The sequence below is a fragment of the Heliangelus exortis genome, chromosome 1 (genome assembly GCF_036169615.1).
Source record: "Heliangelus exortis chromosome 1, bHelExo1.hap1, whole genome shotgun sequence".
NCBI classification, from domain to species: domain Eukaryota; kingdom Metazoa; phylum Chordata; class Aves; order Apodiformes; family Trochilidae; genus Heliangelus; species Heliangelus exortis.
Window position 1 is genome coordinate 99,280,444 of NC_092422.1, and position 22,894 is coordinate 99,303,337.

The window sequence follows — 22,894 nt, forward strand, 5'->3', positions numbered from 1 at the left end:
CATGAAATCACTTACCGAAAAATTAGCTGCCCATTAAATGGGAAGTGGTGAGAGGAGCAATCATGTAAATTCTACCTATATACCCAACTGTAGAGGAGAGGCGGGAGGGGGGGGCACTGCCCACAGCAAGCCTGACTCTCAGCCTGGTGGCTCTCCTCTGATATCGCCGTCCCCATCTCCCTACCCCGGGAGGAGAGGGACGCGTGGGTGTGGAGCACAGTGGTTTAGTCCACACCCCGCAGCCTGCCTTCCCCAGGCAGCCTCGGGAGCTACACTCATTCTCCTCCCTCTCCTTGCCAGCCGGTGTGTCCGCGGCGGCAGGAGGCGGAGGCGAAGGGAAAAGAGGGGAGGGGAGAGAAGGAGAGAGGAGCGGAGCGGCGGACGCCGGGGCTGCCGCGGCCGCCCGTGAGAGCTGCGGCGGCGGGAGGCCGCCCGCATCCCTGCCCGCACCCACCCCCCGTCGCCGCCGCTACTGCACGGCAGCAGCCCGCCGCCGCTCCCGCCTGCAGAGGCACCGTGCTGGAGTTACTGCCCGCACGCAGTTTCCGCTTGTTTTTTTCAGTGAGAAAGGAGGAGTAGGGGACCAGGGCTTTATTTTGAGGGGATGCTGAGATCCCCTCCTGTAGCACATTGCCTGGGCGTTCCTATTATGGAAGTTAAGTGAGAAACTGCAGCTTGAACTGATCTGGTAGAGAAAGAGAGAGAAAGGGGTAGGGGGAGGGCGAGAGGAAAGCAAAATAGCCAAACCAAGCCAATGATTTTCTTGCAAAGTGCCGGGAAGTTTGTGGAGCACTTTCTAGGAATCAGGTCCTTTCTCAGAGTCTCTCCTTGTCCTCCGAAGAAAGAGCTTGCTTTTGGATTGCCATGGATCCTAAAGAGAGTCTTAGCCACGCTTGAATAATTCCTCTGCTTGGGCTGGATTGGTGGGAATTTAGGAAGGAGCGTGTGTGCAAAGCAGACTTCGGAGCTCGCTCGCTGCTCTAATCTGTATGGATCTAAAAGTGTCACATTCAGGACCTTTCCATCTTCTGCTTTTGATTTCAAGCTTTCCCTTCCCATTTTAAGCAGCTGCTGGGAAACTGAAAACTTTTGGACCTACCTCTAACAGGCTTTGGATACTTTTTTTGGATCTGTGTGGAATTGGTCTCGCAAGCGATCGGGATTGCTTTTAATATGTCAAAATGGGTCTGCTGACGCCACTCCTGCTCTTTGGATTTGCATTTTTTCAAGTCTATGGTAAGTTCGCTTATTTTAGATATTCCATTTCTCTGCAGATTCCACTTCATCTGAATCTGATTTAGGACATAGCACATGGACGGAATTATAAGCTTTAGCATTACACAGCCTTAAGTTTGTTTCTGGTATAAAAATGGTATTTCGAGGGCGGGGGAAGGGGGGGGAGAGAGGGGGAGAATATATGTTTCCAATAAGCAGTCCTTCCCGTCTGCTAACTTCATGGAAAAGCAGCTTATGAATGGAGGAATGGGGCGGTTTGAGGTAGCGAGGAAAGAGTAAAAACTATCGTGCTAATTCTTTTTTTTTTTTTTTTTTTTTTTTTTGGGGGGGGGGTGGGTGGACGGGGGGCTGGTTGGTGAGGGCAGGAGGAAGGAGAGAGCGAGAGAAGCGGGACGGGGATAGGAAAGGCAGATAGCTGTTGTTGCTATTGCTGGCTATTACTCCTATTGTTAAACTTTCCACCAGAAGAGCCAGCTGACGAAATAAATAGGTTAGCTCTGCTTCGGCTCCAGGTGAGGCGAATTGGCGGATTTCCAGAGTCCCTAAACGCCTCCTTTGGCGCTGGTGAGCGGCCGGCGGAGTGGCGGGCAGAGCAGCGCAGCCCCTCCCTCCCTTCCCCCACAACCTCGCTTCACCTCCGCCCTTCCCCCAGCGGGGCCGGGCAGGTGAGCTGCGGCCGGACCGTGTGGGGTTCCGATGGAGGGTGGGACGAGACGAGACGGGACGGGAGGGTCTTCCTGTCCTACTCCCCCCTCAGCCTCTCATTACGGGCTTTCCGGAGAGTGTTGTCATGGAGCTTAGCAAGGTTTGGGGGAAAGAGTGCATCCCCACCCCGCACTCCCCCCTCCTCGGGGTCTGCTTTACAGCGCTTCTCGCGGTTGAACTGGTGGATGGGGAGCTATAAATTCAGGTCTCCGGGAAGCACATTTTAGTAGGTCGGAAACTTCGCTGCAAGGGTAAAATTGTCTTTCAAGAGTAGGGGTTGGCGCTGTGCTGCAGTGTAGGCGTTGGGTGCATTACAGGAGATCGAGCACACAACTAGGAAGCGAGCATCTGTAGCAGCCTACGGTTCTGCATGAGGGTGTGCTGTGGCCAAATGCTCGGTAGTCCTCCTGGTATTATTTGCATCTCTAGAGCGTCTTTCTGACTTGAAGGGAATTTACTGTCTGGGACGCTGGCTGGTTTTGCCTGTCTACTAGAGAAAACTTTGTTCTAAGAAGCTACTGGTTTACAGCATTTACTGTATCAGTCCTGAAGCAAGGGCTCTAGGTTTATTGTTTGCAGTCATTGGCTCCTTTGGGTGTTTCTCCCCTTCCTCTCATCTTCCCCCACCTCTTAGCAAGAAAGGAGGCAGACAAGACAGACACATTCACATACGGTTTTACAGTGGTTGTATAATATGCTGTGCTGTTTAATGGTCAGCTTGATCTACTTATAAGACAATATCTGTGTAATGCATGTACGGGCAAAACAGTAGGAAGTTTTAACTGTGAAATGATTTAGTGGAACATTTGTGTCTATCAGCATGGCCATAGTTTTGTAGGGATTGTGTTTTATGTTGGCTTTATTTTTCCTACTGTAATGTAGTTTAAGCCTTAACTTTAAGACCACTGTATTAGAGATATCTTTGTATACAAACTAAAAATATCAGTCTGTAGAAATGTAATTATTAGGAAGTGTTTAAAATCATATGTAGCTAGAAGGAATACAATTAAAGTGCTCAGTGGAAGTGACAGAGTGAATCAGAGGAGCTTGGTGTTACAGAATGTAATTAATGTACCAGGCTGTTTGGAGATATATGAAACAAATGCAATTAACCAGCTTGCTGGAACGACAGGAGCAAGACATAATTTATTCTGGTTTTGTCATGGGGACCACAAGTAGAACCTTTGTTCTGGTTTAGCCTTATAAAACAAGGGTGGGGGGTGCAGGTGAAGAATGTGGCTTATTTAAACCTGGACCGTTAGTAAAAAATTACAAGGAACTCCCCAGAATAGATGTGGTGCTCCTCTTTTGTGGGAAGATATTGCAGAGGTTGTCAAGTGTGCCTACAGTAGCAATTCAAATAAATAGAATTAAAAGCCTTTTGGATAGAATATCATACCCAACTAGAGAAGTGGTTGCTGTCTAAATGACTAAAAAGTAGCTTTGAAGAAACACTGGTGTGCAAGCTTGGCATATAGTATTCTGTCTCTTTAGGAGTACAGGAATTACAAGTACACCTTAGGGTGACATATACCACCAGTTGCTTTGGAAAGATTTGTATCAATATTAGCACTGTTTTTAATGCTTTAATTTTTAGGAAAAAGGCAAACCCCAAGAGCCCACTTGTTTAATGAAACCTTGATTTGTTTTCTGTGTTTGCAACTTACCTCTGCATTTCTGATTTTGAGTTTATTGTGGGTTTATTGTTTTTATTATTATTTTTTTTTCCTCTTGGCATCAAGTCCAGACACAGACACTTCAGGATTTGGGACAGATTAGTCATCCTTTTCCCTCTGACATTAGTTCTCTTTAGTGATTCAAAAGGGTTATACTGTGCATAGTGGTGTAGATCAAAATGATAATTTTTTTTTCTAAAGGTATTTTTTCTCTCCTTGCTTTTATGACACCTTAAAATTTCAAAGCTCAATGAAAATGGCAGAAAGCATGTATGTATATATATCATCTATATATTTTAAATGTATTTTTAATTTTTAAATATTTTTATTTTTATATTAAATGTATTTATTTGTATGTAACTGATTATTATTACTTGGCTTACGATTTTCCTGTAGCCCTGTCCATATTCTTGCCCTCTGTTTAAGGAATAACTGTAATTCTCTTTTTCTTTAGCTATCAATCCTGGTTACTCTTGTTGAAACACACAAACAAACAACTCTCCCCCAGCCCCCCGCCAAAAAAAAAAAAAAAAAAAAAAAAGAAATGCAGTAAATAAAAACCAAACTGTCATAAATAAACAAAAAACTGAAACTCACAAACAAAAAAACTAAACAACCCCCCCTCTCCCCTAGAGAAGAGTCTGTATCATAAAGTAAACCACTGGCTATTGGAGTTGAAACAGCTGATCACGTGTTTTCTTCAGGGTTCAGTTGATTTTTTTCTTTCATTTTATGTCTTTTTTATTTCTCTTCCAATTACTAATAAAGCTTGAAAGAAAGAATATTAACAGGAAAGTTCACAACAGCTGTGAACACAGGTGTGTGGATGTTACTACAGGCTAGTTTTGGTGGGACAGACTCTGTTCTGGTAGAACTAGCAGAGCTTTCAGTTCAAATGGCAACCTTTTGTGTTTAGGGGGCTTTTGCCATTGTGCCTTGAAAGTGCTCTTCCAAGTGTGGTGCTGTTAAAGATATGCAAAGAATAATTCTGTCAAAGCAGCATTTTATTTCTGTATTAGGATATTTTCTTAATGAAAAGTATGCATCTGAAAAGGTGGGGTAGTTCAAGCATTTAGTCTTTTTGTTTGGTTTTTTTGGTTGGTTTTTTTTTTTTTTTTTTTGGTTGGTTTTATGTGTGAGTGGTTTTGGGTATTTTTGTTTGTTTGTTTTGTTTGGTTGTGGGCTTTTGGTTGTTTTTTTTTAAGTCACTTATTTCTTCACAGTACTGAGCTACACATCTGTGGCCTAATGCAGGTCTCGGATGCCTATCAGAGAACATGGCTTACATATAAAGCTAGCATATATTCTTCCAGGGAGTATTTGAGCTGACAGGGTCTTGATCTCTCATGTGAGTTTTGCAGTTGATGGATAACCTTTGCTTCTGTGGAATGTGTGCATTTTTATGCATTAAGAGCAAAATTCTGAAGTGGAGAGTTTGTGTTCTGGTTTCCTTTTGCTTATTCTTCCATAGGGCCTAATTCTGCAGAGCATTTAAGAGTGTGCTTCCACCACTTACCCAGAATTTCACTGAAGTTAATAAGAATTTAAACATGTTTCAAGTTAATCATATGCTGTAAAACTTTGCTGAGAGGCACAAGTTGATGCATCTGATGAAACATTTTGCTGAATTAGTCTTAGAATTTTGCTTTCTTTACTTTCTATCTGGCAAGTCATTGTTGCAATAGACTATATATCTGTGCAAAAGATAGACAATAAGGAAATCCTGTCATTGAAAGACTAATATGTTTGAAAAGTATTGTGATAATCCAAATAACCTTGTTCCTTGTTTTATTAATTTGGTATACTGTAAAAAGTGTGATACCTTACCTTTCAGAAAAGGTAGAATAGGGGCTTTTAAACTTTTCCATGAGTTTCACTTAGAACAGGAATCCTTCAACTGGGAACTACCTGTAATGATGAGAGTGATGTTTAAGGAAAGTAGATTTTAACACTGCATGTAACCTTAAAAGTAGACAGGGATGTAAGTAGGTTTTTAAGGTTGCATAAAAACATCAAGGAGATGGGCCAAAAAATTCAGTGAAAGGAAATGGAGGCTTTGGCTAGCTTGTCCAGTCAACTGTTTCCAGGAGTTGCTTTTTTTTATAGCAGTGCTATGTAGGCTCATAGCACTAACTTCAAGATATTCTCTCTACCGTGCTGAACCATTTAGTGGAAATTACTAAAGACTATGCAATGGCTTTTTAGCCATTTGCTACCCTTGAATTGCTATTCAAATATTGATCTCAGCTAAATAGATTGCTAACAGGTTCTTTGCATTCTGTTTCAGCCACCTAAGAGGAACACTGCTGTCAGGTTTTATCTGTTATCTCAGCTGGCATGGCAGAGGTTGCTCTTCCCGTGGCTGCCATCTGGCTTACCACCTCTCATACCAACCTTGTGGAGGATACTTAGTAATCATATTTATGCTGTTCCTTGCCAAGAGGCTGGATTACTGATGCTCTTTTCTGGGTTTCTATAGAAAACTCTTTATTTTTGCATGCAGAAGAAAGTATTTATTTGTGCCCGTTAAATAAGTGTGTTGGGTTTTTTTGGTTCTGACTGAACAGGCATTTCTTACATGTAACTTAAGATTTTTTACAGAACATTTATTGTTATCCAAGATTTCTTGCACTTGCATTTTTATAACACATGGGCCTTATGTTCCAAAAATCCCTTTAAATTTTGATATGTAGAAGTATACAGAATCTGATCTTAAATCACGATTTCAGTGTTGAGGATACTTTTTATGCAGGGCTGGTCATGTGGACTGGTCATGTTAGTTCTGAAAATCCTTGAATATGAATATTTTGAAATTAATATTTTGTGGATATTTTACAATCTTTGCTCTCACACCTGGCTTCTACTATACAATGCAAACAGTGGACTCTCTGCCCTTGAAGTTGTGTATCCAGAAATAAGACTGAATTGTCAATTTTGTCCTCACTTCAAACCCTTTTCTTAACAAAATAACTTTTAATTGCTTGTGGTTAACACTTTTTATTGTTATAGTGGGTAATTAAACAAGTCCTCATTAATTTAGGACATGATTCTGCACCAGTGTGAAATCTGTAACAATGTTGCTATTGAGTCCTTTGTGTGAAAGACCTTGAAAGCTGGCGATGATATCTTGATTTACTGGAAGTTTCATCTTAACTCATGTAATGTAATCTTGTTACAAGATGAAGTTGTCGTGTTGCTATGTGCTTCCATAGGGATAGCTTCCAAATACTAGAGGATACAAGTGCATGCTGCTGCTTCAGTCTGGCTTAATCCTTATTTGTTCCTATAGTTCTCTCTTTACTAGTGCAGAGTAGCCCTTTGTAATCGGAAAGCTTCATGTACAGGGTTGTGGCTGTAATGATATGCACCCTTAATATTTTTTCAAGTCAAAAGTTCATGAAATAATAGATGGCTTTTTAATTCCATCAGTGCAGCTTATCTTGGCTTTTCTGCCATGGAGGAGATCCAAGATGTGCTCTTAATGTTATTAAAATAATAACCTTCATCAACAAATACATGAACAACAATAGACAAACTAACCAGTAGTACCCATGTAATAACCTGTTGGTACATATATTGAGCTGCTGTGCTCTAGTGGCCACGCCTATGATTGAGATTCATCTTCATATTATGGACAAAGGTGATGTGAAAATACTAATTTAAACAATGCTCTGGCAGAAGTAGCTTGTGCAGAGTGTGTATGACAGTGCTTTTCCACTAACTCTTGCCCAGATGCTTCTACACCAGGGCCTGTCTGGCATGACAACTCTACGGACAGTGGTAGATGGCTCTCAACTCTGTGCCGGGCCGTGGTGCTGCTTCTCCCTGCCATGCAGCACCATGCTGCTGATGCTCCCTACCACCTGGTGTGTCACCTGTCCTCCTTGCCACCTGGTGTGTCACCCCTCCTCCCTGCCACACAGCAGAGGGTTGTCTCTCATGGGAAGGGTAGGGTGGACCACCAGTGAGCTGGTTCCTGTCCTGTCTGCAGGACACATTGCGTTTTGGGGAGAAGGAGGAGGCACACAAGCACAGGGGTGAGTGGCTGGGAAGCAGAAGGGGAAGTCAGACACTGTTGTCAGGAGAGCCTGCCATTTTGTCATACAATCCCTGCTGTATTGAAAATCAAAAATTAAGATTTTGCTCAGCGTGAATATGGGCAGCTAATGCCCAGGTAGGACAGAAGGCAGGTGAGAATTACAGGAGGGTTTTGCTGAGGAAGCTGGGGAGCAGGTGGCTGCCCTGCTGTAGGGAGGATCAGCACAGTGTTGGGTGCCATTGGCAGATCCACAGAGTTGTCCTGGTGTGGAGTTGGTTGCAGTGGTGGTGGACACTTGTCCCCTCTGTGTACATATATGTTGAACTTGCAGACTTTACCACACTGCCACAGCTATTTTTTTGGCTAAGCAAATTGTAAACTCATGAAATAATGGTTTTATCTGCAGATCTCTGTGAATTAAGACATCTGTTTAACTGGGTTTTGAGCTTACTTTCTAGATAATTTGCAAACATCCTTCTCTCTGCTTAATTTCTCTTTGACTTTAGTTGCGCTAACATAATGATAAAATCATTTGTTCACCTTGATATTTCTACTAGGAAAAAAAATATTTTTTGTTTGCTTGAAAACTGAAGGCTGTCAGTTTAGATGGTGTGCATCCAGGTTCTGTTGCAAACTTTTTGTGCTACTTAACTCTCCTGGTTGTGGGGATACTCATTCAGCTCTGTCTACCTATGTGAATGATGACTGGAAGAACAAAAAGCATTTTCAAGTTAATTCCTCATTATTTTCAGGTGCTTATTGTGTAAGAAGCCATTCCAAGTGACATAATTATGTTGCCCTTCTTGTCAGTGAGTCCACTTTGTACTTCTTCAACTCCAGAAGAATTCTTCAGCAAATGGCCTGCTGTTGTACTCTTTTATGCTTTGCTATAATTTACTTTTACTTTTGCTCATCATTTTCAGATTAACTGGGAAAACTGTTTATTTGGTCTCTTATATGGAAATGTACTGATAGGATGAGTGAGGATGCCAGGAGCTGAAGGATGACCTAACTCATTAGAGTTATTATGAACCTAGATTATTATGACACAATGTCTGCTACATCATATGGTCTTTTAGTTTGTATTTATGCATTGTCTATATGGTGTCAGTGTAGTGTGCCAAGGCAAGAAGAGCCTCTGTAATATGCTTGTCAAAAATGCAGATTGGATAAACAGATAAAGAACTGCTAGTAGCAGTTGTAAAATACAATGAACTATATAGTTCACTTCTGTTAATCACTTGCCATTGACTGGAAGAGAAACAGAGTGGAAAAAAAAATTAACCTTTTAAAACTAAATATGTTAGGTGACTAGCATCAGTCAACATGTTTCTCATTCGTACTGAATAGAGGAACTGTTCATTCTAGGGTACCAGAGGTACTTTTTAACTGCTGTGAAAATGTCAAGAGTTGAGGAGCAGTTACATGAAGTATTTTAATGCTGCATGAGCTCTATAATCAGGATTTTTCAAGCTGTCATGCAGAGGAGTTTTCAAAGTCTGCATGTCCTGTAGCCCAGATGACTTAATCCTGGGAAACTGTTAAAAATTTTTAACAGTTTATGTTGTATCCTAGAGAGAACTCTGTAACTAAGGGATGGGTGATAGTTTTTTCTGTATCACTACTGTAAAAAGTTCAAATGGCATATAGCATTGCTGTTGGATTAGGAGCTACCACTACACAGACAGGGCAACCCAGGGAGGTCCAATTTGGGCTCCCTTGCTTTCTAAACTCTTTCTCAGAGAGGATCCTCCATGTGGTTAGATCCAATCTTGGTGTCAGTCCTGGCCCTCCCAGGGAGAGTGCTTAAACTGTTACTGTCTGAGGAAATACCCAGCCATCAGGTACCCTGTGATCAGATTAAGATGAAACCACACTCAGGGTCTGTATTTGAACATTGGATTTAATTAGAACTATAGAAGGAATACTGATTATTTTATATGCTTAGGCTGTGAGATCACAATACGGGCATGTCACAATACATCTATGTTCAAGCTGCACAACCTAGGGAAAATTGTGGTAGGCCTTGTATTAATGAATGATTTTAGGAAGGAGAAAAACCAGAAGAAAAGTTAGAAAGATAGATAACATAAAATCACCAGTCCTGGATCCAGCATTGGTTGGGCCAACAGAGGTTTGGTGTCACCGAAACTTCTAAAGCCCACTGTCACAGCTTCTTTTTATAGGCCTGTTTTATGATGAGCCATAGGTGTCAGGCAGTCTTTTTGTTTCGTTCAAGGGCTTACAATTCCCTTGAACACTTCCTACAATAGGTCCCGAGGGTCGGTCCCTTATGGGAACTCATTGGAAAAGGTGTGTTTTCTTTACCTGTATTTGTTTTCCCTAGTCAGCTTGATCTTCTCATTGGGATTCTCACTCCATAGTGGAGACTGCAAAAAAAGAATCTGTGAGCAAATTCTCATTCTCACTTTCCTGAGATTAAACACTATGCTCAAGGTATAAGGTCATCTTCAAGACCTGGGGTTGCTTATTGGTCCTGGATGTACAGGCACACTTAATGCTGCCCTGCTCTGACAGTTTTCTGGGGAGAGAAGTGGCACTAAGCTGGGAGAAGGAAGAGAAAGTAGTCTGATTCCAGGTCTGTGGTTTGACAGATTACAGGTCTACCCTATTTTGAAATGGGAGCAAGAGAAGCAGGGCTACAGAGCAGGTGGCAGAGTCAACAGAGAGAGTGACAAGGGGAGCAAAACACTGCTATCATTCTTAACGTGATAGTGCTGATGCTGAATAACTTTAAGTTTGTTTTATGAACAGTGTATTTAGTCCTTTATCATTGCTCTGCCATTTGTATATCTTATCTACAAAGTGACTAAACTTCTCTGTTAAATTGCTTGAGTCCAAACTTCTTTGAAGTGGCTGCAAGAAAATGGTAAATTGTGATTTGGTGCAGTGAACAAGGTCTTTGCTGGCATTAACTTGATGTACTGCAGAAGTGCTCTGATAGAGTGGCTGGATTTTTGTATATTTACTTTTATTGATATGTAAGAGAAATCCAGTGGGCTGACTAAAGTAGTTGGTTTACATGAAGGCAACAGCTATTAAACAAAGGACTCTCAGTGGAAAAAAAAAAATTAATGATCAGAAATGCTTCAGGCTGCATTTTAACCTTGATCTGTTACATCTGTTCTGTTAGTGGACTGGATTTTAAGCTATAATGCTTTGATTTTAAGCTAGTCAGTGTGATGTACCTATGCAGATATATACCTGAATTATGAATTTTTGTGGTGTTTTTTTTCTGCATAAATTTGATTCGTTGTCTTACACTGTGCAATGTGATGTTTACCTAATGAGATCAGACAGCTTGTTCTGTAGGATCAAGTCTCAGGGGGTAAAATCTCAGCATTTGGAACAGAGGAATCCTGTCATAGAATTGTCCTTTAGTACTGTTGTCTTTAAACTTCTAAGAATAGTTTTCTGTGTGTACATCTAGATTTTTAAAAAGTTTTTGTATCAGCAGAGATATAATTAAATCTCTGCACACTTTTGGTGAAGGAAAATGACTTCACAAACTGTAATGAGCAGAATTCATTGTCCCTCAAATTTACAGTATTAGGAATTGTTAGAACACTGGTGTGAAAGAAAATTAAATTTGTAATAAGTAGGTGAACAAATATTTAATTAAATATGAATTGTTGTAAACCAGAACTGTTTTGTATTATTTACTGGATCCTTTTTGACAACTGCTCAGATTAGGATAGAATGCAAAAGAACATATGTCTAGCTTTGTATGACCCTAAATTTCTCTGTTTGCCCCTTCAGCAGACAACATGCCTTTTTCTCCTAAGTTTTTTTGGGTTTTTGTTTTGTTTTGTTTTAGTTGCTAGGAGAAGTGTAGTAGTGTGCCCTGCTCTTACCCAGCAGTAAAACCCAAGAGTGTATTGAGGTAAAGAGAGGGGCAAAAGCACAGTATAGGCCATGAATCACAAGTTGTCTTTAATGTGTCCACTTTGTTCCCACTTTTTCTTTGAAAACTTTTGTTTTTACTAATGGTGTTCCTTTTCAGCTGATCTCTCAAAGCCATTCAGAGAGTGGAAAAAATTGTGCTGTTAAAGAGTACACTCAGAGGAACAAAAAAGGAGGGAGAGACTTTGAGACTTATTCATGGGGCCACAGTGGTAGCAATGCACAGCTCAATGAATAGCTTCAGTCAGCTGCTGTTAAACTAAATGATTGATACCTTCTGTTTTTGCAGAAAGGACTAGGAAGTACACAGAAAGTCTTCATAGTGGTCCTACCAGATACTGAAGTTGTTTACAGGCTATCTTCAAACTTAAGTGTATGCAGTATTCCTAAAGCATATTGGGAGAATTCAAATAGTAATGTTGCATGCATTTGTTAAAATTAGAGGGAATTGCTAATAATCATGCTACTCATGCTCTAGTTTGTGAAACCCTTTATTCAGTCTCTAAATTGTTTTTTTAATTAACTCTGTACTCTGTCAAGAATCACTTGACCGTCACCTCCTATAATAATCTGAAAGTGTGCTTAACCAAATGTCATTGGCTACTTTTGAACCTCTGCAATTAAAAATGGTTTTATGTAGCTAGATACTGTAACAGGTATAAGTGGTCAGAAAATATTGTCTATATTATAGACTACTGAAATCACAAGAGTTATGGCAGATTTCCACTTGAAATTGATTGCAGGATGAATGTATGGACAATGTATTCTTTCCTTAAGTGCTTAATGAAATCTAGCCTAAGAGCAGTCTGAAAACAATTATATCTCTAAAGAAAGATTGCTGAAGAGGTCATGTGTGAATCCCATTGATGATGAACTAGAATATGTGACTGCAGAGAACTGAGATTTTTCCTCTACAAACAGATGCCTGTGAACAGAGCAGGCCACTGTATCATTCCTTAACAGGACTAAGTGGTAAAGGGCCAAGGGTCTTATTACCAATTTAGAGTATCTTGACTCAGTTTAGCAACATGCAGATAACAGAGAAATTCAGTGATGATGTAATTGGAAAAATAGTGCCACAACTTGTACCAATTTGTTATTCCTATTTGAACAAAATAGCTTTTGCCCATTTCTGAGGGTATTGGGTGACCTGGCAGTACTGGATTCAGTCCCATTGTAATTTAATGGAATTTGTGTCTGTTTAGGTCAGGGATGAATTTGCCCCCAGGGAAGGATGAAGATGGAAGAGGTGTAAGTTAAATTACAGGGAGCTGCCTCTTGCAATCTGCTGATGGGGAAGGGAGTGTGTGTCTCTTTTGTGTGTGGTGGTTTTAAATTTCCCTTCCTGATCCATACAGACTTTTGGAGTAGTTTAAATACCATCTACAGAACCAACTATGGCTGAGTTTTCAGTTACTTCTGTGAAAACTGCAAGAGCTGAGACTGGAGATTTTCCCTCAGAAATTACAGTAGATGTTGCCTTAGTCATTTTTCAGTGTTAGCGCAAAAGTGCTATTGTCCTTCCTGCTGAGAACTTAGTGGGAAAAACACTTTTTTTGTCACTGCATGTGGTTATTCATTAGCAAATAAATTGGATTAACTGTTATTATGTTAAAATAAAGGATGTGCCCAGTACCAGTCAGGAACTCCATAGCAGAAGGCAGAATGAGATCTTATCTCTAAGAACACAAGATGGTGGAAAGTCAGTGGTGAAGGAAGGAGGACTAACGTGAGCTGATGTTGCCTCTACATCTCTTTGTCTGACATTTAAAACAGGGTGACTTTTGATGTTCAGGAAGATGTGAATGCTTGTGAATCTGTCCTGTAGTAACCATTTTCCTTCCTGTTTTTTGGTAGACCTGCTTACACTGCTTAAGAAAGAAAAAAAGTAGAAGGTGATCTAGCACTGCTGGGTTTGGTACAGTAGCTAATGGAGTGCATGTCCTTCCTGATGTTTTTCCTCAGTTTTCAGCTGTGTGTTTCTGGGAGTCTAAATATGGTAATGAAGTAGTCAGGAAAGAAGTGGTAGCTCTGAACCTGGACAGCTTTGAAATGGAAAGAAACCCATTGTTGCACGGTGATGTGCAGTTCTTTGACCTTCCTCTTCTTGCATTTCACCCTTCATTCAACTTAGCGTGCCAAAGGAAGCATTTTTTTTTTTTTTTTGAGAGACTCATCTGTTCCTCAGAGCCCAATACATTTGTACAGAAAACTTCTTTCAATTAAGGAGTATACGTCTATTTAAGGATCAGCAATAGCTACCATATTGAAATGGAATGAAGGCAGGCTTGTGTACACTTCTCCTGTTAAATGGTATGGAAAAAAAATCTATGAGCATTTCTTATTCTGTCTTTCCTCCCCTCTTTAAGACTGTGAGTACATAATCTATACATGACATATATATACAATATACATAATATAATTCATACTATTCAATACACCTTGTAAGAGAAATAACTGACTAGGTAAGCCAGATGAAATGCTTCCTAGGTGAAATTTTAAGTTGTTTGGTTGTGGGTTTTTTCCCTAGTTCAGACTTGATCTTGGTTCTGTTGGTATTTTTTGTAGTGGATGACTTGTAATATATACAAAATCTCTCTATATGTGAAATCCTGACTCAGCAAAAGGTGTTGGCAATTCTGTCACCAGCATCAGTGGAGCCCCAGTTTTGTTTTGGGAGCATTTGTCAGTGTGGGAGTCTAACGCAGAGAGGGAAATTTTGTTGATTTTGGGTTTGTCTTTTTTGTTTGTTTTTTGCTTTTCAATAATTACACAGAGCTTAAGTGATTGACTTTAAACATAGAGCTCTAATTAGGTTAACAGGTGCAATAAGCTTCACCTGTACTCTGTTAGGCAGCTAGTGGGAAGCCAAGATAATGATGCATAACACATGCAATAGTAAGCAGTGGAGTCAGCAGCTTGAGAAAGAGGCCTGTAACCCCATGAAAACTCCATTATTTCATCTTCAAATGAAGCATGGCTGTTGGCTTGTGGAGAGCACCTTCAGTTGTATCCGTCCTGAGGACTGCAGCTTTCACTACTGGGTAAGCCAGAAATCTCTTTTAAAATCCAATTTGTAATGAATTTGCAAAGTAGGAAGGCAGATACATTATTTGGTGACAAATTTCTTCCATATTCACCAGCACTTGTGACTGGGTGTCTTACTAGGACACTAGGTATTTCGAGAACAGTGTTGAGGATCATTTAAAGGGGATGAAGAGTAACTGTATGCCAGGCTTGGGTTTTCTGCTATCTGCTATGGTACTCTTCACATCTTTTGGGGTGTTTTTTGAAATGTATTTTAGAAGCCTGCATTTGTATTTCATCATGTATAATACAAAGTCTAGGCCAGGCTTTGTTAAAGGCTACACCACATTAATCCCATGGTATTCGTGTTAATGTAGTGTGCAGGTATTTTTCTGTATGAGAAATCACCAAGAAACTTCATGAGAATGAGGCAGTGCCTCCTGGGCTTGCCTTCTAACTGGAGTAAAGGCATAGTTTCTGACCACCTGATCTATTTAGCTATCACGCCCAGGTAAGCATATAGAGGGAGAAGGGTGAAGCATGAAGTAACAGAACTGGAGCCATGGCTCAGCATGCTGCTTGTGTATTACTTGCACTGTGGAACTTGAGCTGTTGCAGAAACTGCAGATTCATAGAATCATAGAATTTTCAGGGTTGGAAGGGACCTTTAAGATCATCTAGTCCTGCCATGGGCAGGGACACCTCCCAGTAGATCAGGTTGCTCAGAGTGCTGTCCAGCCTGACCTTAAAAGCTTCCAGGGATGGAGCTTCCAACACCTGTCTGGGCAACCTGTTCCAGTGTCTCACCACCCTCATCTTCCTAACATCTAATCTAAATCTGCCCTCCTCTAATTTGAATCTATTCCCCCTAGTCCTATCACTACCTGACATCCTAAGAAGTCCCTCCCCAGCTTTCTTGTAGGCTCCCTTCAGCTACAATAAGGTCTCCTCAGAGCCTTCCCATCTCCAGACTGAATCACCCCAACTCTCAGTCTGTCTTCATAGGAGAGGTGCTCCAGCCCTCTGATCATCCTCATGGCCCTTCTCTGTGCACACTCCAGCACGTCCATGTCCTTTCTTTAAAAGAGGCTCCAGAACTCGACACATCACTCTAGGTGGGGTCTCATGAGATCAGAAGCCACTCTTCTCTTGATGCAGCCAAGGATCCTGTTGGCTTTCTGGGCTGCAAGTGTACACTGATGGCTCATGTTGAACTTCTCATCCACCAGCAGTCCCAAATGCTTTTCCTCAGGGCTGCTCTCCATCCAGTCCCTGCCCAGCCTGTATCAGTGCTTGGGATTGACCCCACCCAGACGCAGAACCTTGCACTTGGTCTTGTTGGACTTCATGAGGATGGTGTGGGCTCACCTCTTCAGCCTGTCAAGGTCCCTCTGGATGGCATCCCTTCCCTCCAGTGTGTCAGCTGCACCACACAGCTTGGGGTCGTCAATGAACTTGCTGAGGGTGCACTCAGTGCCACCATCCATGTTGCTGACAAAGATGTTAAACATGACTGAGCCCAACACTGATCCTTGAGGGACTCCACTTGTCACTGACCTCCACTTGGACATGGACCCATGGACAGCCACTCTTTGGGTGTGGCCATCAGGCCAGTTCTTTATCCACTGCGTGTTCCATCCATCAAACCCATGTTTTACCAGCTTGGAGACCAGGATGTTGTGCAGGGCTGTTTTGAAGGCTTTGCTCAGGTCCAGGTAAATGACGTCAGTTATCTTCCCTTGTCTATTGATATTGTGACCTTTTCATAGATGGCCACAAGGTTTTTCAGGCACAATTTGCCCTTGGTGAAGCCATGTTAATTATACCCAATCACCTTTTCATTATTCTTCTACTCCAGCAGTGCCTCCAGGAGGATCTGCTCCATGATCTTACCAGGCACAGAGGTGAGACTGAGCGGCCTATAGTTCCCTGGATCTTCCTTCTTTCCTGTTTTGAAAATGGGGGTTATATTTCCCCTTTTCTAGTCAGTGGGGACTTAACCAGAATGCCACGACTTTTGAAATATAATAGGAAATATTTAAGCAACATCTGGAAAAAAGCACAGTTTTTTTCTTGGATGCCCAGAGTACCCTTATGCCAGTTGCAGATTTAGGGTGCTGGGGGAAAGAATTCTGAGGTAATTTTTGAAGGAAAGTAAATTCAAAGAATTTGAAGACAGATATCCATCCACGCAGTAATAGATGCAATGTATCTTAGTCCCCTACCCCCTTTTATTTGCCTTTCAAAATTGGTTTCCTAGTGGTTCAGAGTTTTATTTAATGCTTTGAACAAACAGGCAGCATTTTAACACCTACCAAGTAGGATATATGAAGAGACATGCTACCTAATGAATCCCTAATTCCACACCTGCAGTGTCATGAGTGCTAGTGCTCTCCTGTCCAAATACAATTGTTTTCTAGTGCCCTTCACTTACAAGCCACACAGTCATAATTCTTATATCTGCTTTAGAAAGAAGGTAATACACAAGTTGGGCTAGCTGAGAAGGAGCATTTTGAAAAAGTTTCTTTGGAAGTGATACATCAGTGGAGAAATTGAAATACAGAATAGGATAGTGCTATGCAGAAGCAAAAATGTTCAGCCTGTACACTGAGTATCTGGAGAATAAATAGATTCTTTATTATTCTATGCTTAATGTTCAGAAGGCGTTTCAGATTGTAGTTTGTTTGCATATATTAAAGGTTTTTTATACTTGTTATGAATTGGTTGCATATGCATGTAATATAAATAAAACCTAACTGGATGTTGTAAGCCAAAGAAATAAATCAGCCAATGATTCTGTTGCATATATTCTTGGAAAAACATAAATAGATATTGCTTTTGCTTGTATTTTTCTTTCTTTAAATGGCAAATAAAAGTATTGTTAACAGAACTTAAAATCACTTGGAGAATATTTACTTAGATCGTTTTGAGGAAAAGAATTAATGTCCTGGTTAAAATATTTGCTAATAGAATCAGTGTTGGGACAAGTAGTTAAATTGTCAGTACAAATTAATAGAGTTTTTGTTTCATGTATTCAAGAAAGAAATTATGGAGTTTTGGGCTCATAAACATTTTTTCAAGTGCTTATACTATGAGTTAGCTTTTTGTGGAAAAAGCAAAAGCAAAGGGGAAAATAAAAGAAAAACCAGAGTAGCAGTTTTCATAAGTAGCGGTTTATCTAAAACAACTATAAGAAGTAAAAGAAACTGTAGGAAAATAAATACCCATCTCACAGGTGTATCATTACATTATTTTATTCCTACACAAATGTCAAAAATGGCAAAAATAATGCTGTAGTTCTGCTAATACCTTCTTTAAAGGTACATCTTGCTGGCTTTGTTTTTCTTTTCCAGTAATGGAAGAGATTTTGCATTGTAAGGATTTTTGGAGGCTTTGCTCACTGCCAGTAAATGTGGTAAAAAAAGGATAGGAGATCGTCCCACTGAAGTGTTTGTTGATGAAATGTATACCTAATATAATGTAAATGTCACTGGCCATTTTTCCCCCTTCCCTCTTATGGGAGAAAATCAATAAATGTACCTCAGAAAATTTCCCTTAACAAAATGAGACAGACAATGTTGATATGTCTGGCAGCATGTCTGTCTCTTTGTTAAACCAAGTGTTTGGAACTTTAAGAGAAATGTTATTAAAACATAATATTCCTGCCATCTGGCACTTCTTGCTCACTTCCATTAGATGCTAGGGAGGTAAGTGAGAAATGGTTGTTAAGAAGTTTAGTATGACAGAACTGAGAATATTGAGACCTGGTGAGAATCTTTTATTATATAAACAGTTAAAAATGGTAAGGGGGAGTGGAAAAGTTGCTGACTAAACTAAAGAGCTTTAAATTTTGGTTGCATAAGTGAAGATATTCATGCTATACCTTATAATCTCTGATTATTTTATGTCTTTCAAGTGGTCTGAGCTGTTGGATTACCCTTGCAATAGAAGCTACAGAATAGCAGTGAACTAGGTAGTAGAAAGAATTAATTAATAAAATCATTCTGCTAAGTTTAATTTTATCTCAGCTTAAGTATAACTAGGTGTGTAAAGCATCTCCTTTCAAGCAAAGAAGTTATTTCAGATTTTGTAGTTTTAAGATTCAGTTTCATACTTATATATCCAAATAAGATTACAAGCAACATAAGTAAACCTCCTCAGACAGAGAATAGATTTCAAAATCCCTTTAAAAAATATTGTGACTGTTCCATGTTTGTAAATAATGGGTCTTTGATTCCACTGAAAATGAATAGTGAATGGAATGGAGTTTTATATATATAAAGGTCTTAATTGCAATTCTGAAAGCTGTTGCATAACCAAGACAAAGAATGTTTTGGGTCCCAGATAACCTAGGCACTTGAAAAATGCAAAAATGAGTTGTCGCAAAACTGGACTCATGTCCCTAAACACATTAATGCAAACTTAAGTTGCTTGACACTTACATATAGTAATGTTAAAAACCAAAGTGCTAGAAAAGAATCAGTGTTGTATCTCAAAACCAGCATTGAAAATACCAAGTAATAGAAGGTAAATCTTGACTCTGCTTGTGTTCCTTGCTTAGCCTGATTATAAAAGTATAGGTGACTATTAGATGACACATGTATTCTGCATGAACTGCTGGCTCCTCAGTTATCTTAAAATACTGATAAGTCTAATTATATTGGTTTATTATGGCCCATGGATTGATGACATACCATGTTATTGAATAAGCTAATACTACTCTAGATGTGACTTGACACATGAATTTGCTTTGTGCAAAGATTGATAGACAGTGAATTGCACCAGCTTTTGTATCATGAGAGGATGCCAGACAAGAAGAAAGCAATTGTCCACTTCTGTGCTGAAGTGGCTTTATCGTGGCTGCAGGACATGTCAGACTTTGATCCCTTTTGAGTTCTTCATTGCAGCTCTTGGTCAAAACACGAGGAGTATTGTGGGCTCTAAACTGACAGGATGGTGTGATGTTCTTGCACCGTTTTTGTCTGAATGACGTGTTAGTGGGATTGAGACAGCCCAAATGCTGGTTTCAGAAGTTTGGGTGGATTTTGGAACCTTTATATCGGAGAGAACTTGGGTCTGCTGGAATAGTCTTTTTAATTATTTTAATTCTTTCATTCACTACTCTGTGTTTCTTTATTTCTTATTTTATTCTAATGCATGTGTTTCAAAATGCATTTCAATTCAAGTAGCGCTTAAGCCAGTGAAAATCTGATGGTTCTTACTGGTATATTTCTAAGCTAGAAGTGATCTCCTAATTTGGGGAATATCAATCCATTATCATCATGCCTTGTATTGATTAGGTTTTGTTATTTTAGGCCAACAGGACATTTTCCAAACTATGAATAGAACTGTTGAAACTTAACTGCTGATAAAATGATACTAATCCTTTTTTTCTTTTAATACATTACATAGAAAGCATACGGTTTTGGGGGTAAAAGTATAGTCTGAAATATACCATTTTAAACATGAAAGAGGGAGGTTTATATTTATTGTAAACAAGAGGCATGGGTGGATTGTTGCATGAAGTGGTGGCCTTTCACCTATAAGGCAACAGTTTAAATTAATCCCTAGATCCTATGTTAATTGAGATAAATGGCTTTAGCTTTGTCCCTAGTGTAAAGTTGTCCATATTACAAAATCGCCATACATCTGTTTTTGCAAACTTGGCACAATTAGCATTCTCATAGGACTGAATTGGCATAGAAAGTGAAGGGTTTCTTATTGCTTAGAAGGGTGTTCCCTCTAGGTCAGACAAAATGTCATTGTCAGGTCTATGAAGGAAATCTGTTCCTGCCTTTGTTAATAATCTATAGCAGAAAAGTTTGTAAAAAATGTTTTAAGTGCTATAGCAGTTCTTTAAAAATAAATAAATAAAAACCTCTAAGACAATTTTGGAGTAAAAACAGTAAATCAGTATGAGACAGAGTTCTCATTATCTTACATCCATTAAGAATTCAAATTCTCAGACACATTAAAATTGCCTAACTTACCACTTCCTCATAGACAGAGTGAAGGAGAGCATGTAGCTTTCATTCCCCACTTTCCCTGGTGGATCTCTAGGAATCACAAGTACCACAAATTGGTTTGGTTTTTTGGTTTGTTTTTTTTTTTTTTTTTTTCTTTTTGGATGAGTCTTTGAGCATCCTGGGTTTAGTGCAAGGAAGCTATCTCTGTTAGTGGCAGCAGTGTAGGTTTGTCTGCTTGTTTTTGTGCTCTTGCTCTTATGTCTGCCAGACTGAAGCTTTGGAACTAGAGTCCTGTACCTCACTTTTTTAGATGGCAGAAGATATGGAGGAGTGAAGGACTGGATGTGCATGCCTCAGGTTCATTTTTTTTAGTTAATTTTTATAAAATATACAGACATGCATTTTATAACATGTTAACATAGGTATCTTGATTCTGACTAAAGCTTGAGCTACAAGTTAGCTCTAATTTGATGATACGTTTGAAAGTGTGCACCTTTTGTTTTAATAAGAGTTGCTGGGTAATGGGAGGTAAGCAGAGAGGAGGAGAATGAAGAAAAAAACAAAACCCTTTTCTCCAATTGTCATACTGTCCAAAAAACCCACAGAATGAACTCTCTCATGATTCATGATAGCTAATTACTGTCATTTTTAATGATGGTAGATGAATCAAATTTTGTGGTGAATTTTCTTATATAATCAGTATTAATAAAACACTCATCTCATGCAGTCTTTTGCTGTATCATGTGTAGAACTTATTGGCAGGAATGGCAGATGTGAGCTGTTCTAAGCCTTAAGTAGCTAAAAGGGATTAACTTTACACAGAGGATTTGCTAATGAAGACATCATACTTAGACACACAGAAGGAAAGTGATTTGTTGGTCAAGAAATCATTCTATGCAAATGCTTTCCTTTTTTTTTCCCCTTTTTTTTTCCTTTTTCCCCCCCCCTTTTTTTTTCCTTTTAAAAAGCAAATAAAAAATCAAAGTCTAAATAAGAAAAAAGTAGCTTCTCCCTTGAAATGCAGAAATACCTAGTGATAACTGGCTTCTCAGTCAGTCAGTCAGTCCCTGTTGACTTGTGTGATTATTAGTTGAGAAGGGCAGGAGGAGGTGCACATGGCTGGGTAACCTCCTTTATTAAAATGTTCTCTTCCTGAAAGATTTGTGATCTCATCAGAACACATTAAATTTGTAGGTAGAGATCAAGCACATATCAAAAAGTTAAGAAGAATGCCTGTTGCCTCTGATTCCTTTTCTTGTTTTCTTATCATATCAGCTGCAGGTTCTGTATTGAGACAGACCACCTTGATCTGCATTTCAAATGCATCTTTGATGAAAGGGATTAAGCAGATTTTAAGGTATTTTATATTTACCACCCTAAGTGGAGCAGTCCAAATTTTGGCTAGTAGATCATGAGATTGCTTTTAGCTGCTTTTTAAAATATGCTGTTGTTGATGCTTCTTTAAATATACATTTATAGATATGCACATCCACTTAGGTAATTGTAATTACTAATCAAGGTGTTCTATTTTACTTGTAGAAAAATAAAAAGGTGTTATTTTAACAAAGAATATTGTTTTTATGGGGTCCAATATAAAAGTCAACAGTCATTTTAAGAAGCAGTTTTCAAAGGAGGAATGGTAAAGCCATTCCTCTAACAACCAAAGTATGGTCTTTGAAGCTGTCTAAGCTACTAAGAACTAGCCAGAGTGTAAGACCATTCAAAAGGAAGTTTATTCTAGTTTCCCCTGTATGGTGACTTTGGTCTTACAGATTATTAAGGCTGGTTTTATCCAGTGTATGTAGAAAAGTACATATGATAAGCACTTCTTTACAGATTATTGCTACATATTATTTCTCTTATGCATTATTGTTATTACTCAAAATTAATAAAAATTCTTAGATATTACTGATAAAAAATTGAAAAAAAAAAATCATTAAAGTGTAGCTAGGTCACACCAAGCTATCCCTTTTGCTTTGGAAATGAAAAAATGTGCTAACCACTTTGTGAGACATGCCCAGCTTCTAAGTGTTTGTGGCTTATTGCCTTCCTGAGGAGCAGTCTTTGTGGTTAATTTATTTTTTTCATTTAGCCAGATGTTTGGGTTTTTTTGTTTGTTTGTTTGTTTTAACACAACACTTATTTGGTCTTTACTTTTTGAGACCTTTTTTTAGCAGAAGTAACAAAATCATCCCAGCAAGCTATTTCCTGTAGTACTAGCTGGTATCTAGCTATAATCAGTTATCTTGCCCAGCATTACTAGATATCAAAACCGAAGGAATTGTTATAAATATGTTTTTTTTCTTGCTACAGTCAACTGC

The 22,894-nt window shown here is 39.4% G+C and overlaps 1 protein-coding gene across 17 annotated transcripts in view; it reads left to right on the forward strand.

The window, feature by feature from the left end:
- The first annotated feature begins 345 nt into the window (after positions 1-345).
- The window catches only part of ROBO2 (roundabout guidance receptor 2), a 456,391-nt gene continuing 433,842 nt past the window's right edge, over positions 346-22,894 (forward strand). For all 17 annotated transcript variants that reach the window (XM_071755874.1, XM_071755885.1, XM_071755823.1 and 14 more), the window contains exon 1: positions 346-1,236. In XM_071755874.1, coding sequence (XP_071611975.1) covers positions 1,182-1,236 — 55 coding nt within the window. In that variant the 5' untranslated portion in view covers positions 346-1,181. The remainder of the gene's footprint in view (positions 1,237-22,894) is intronic.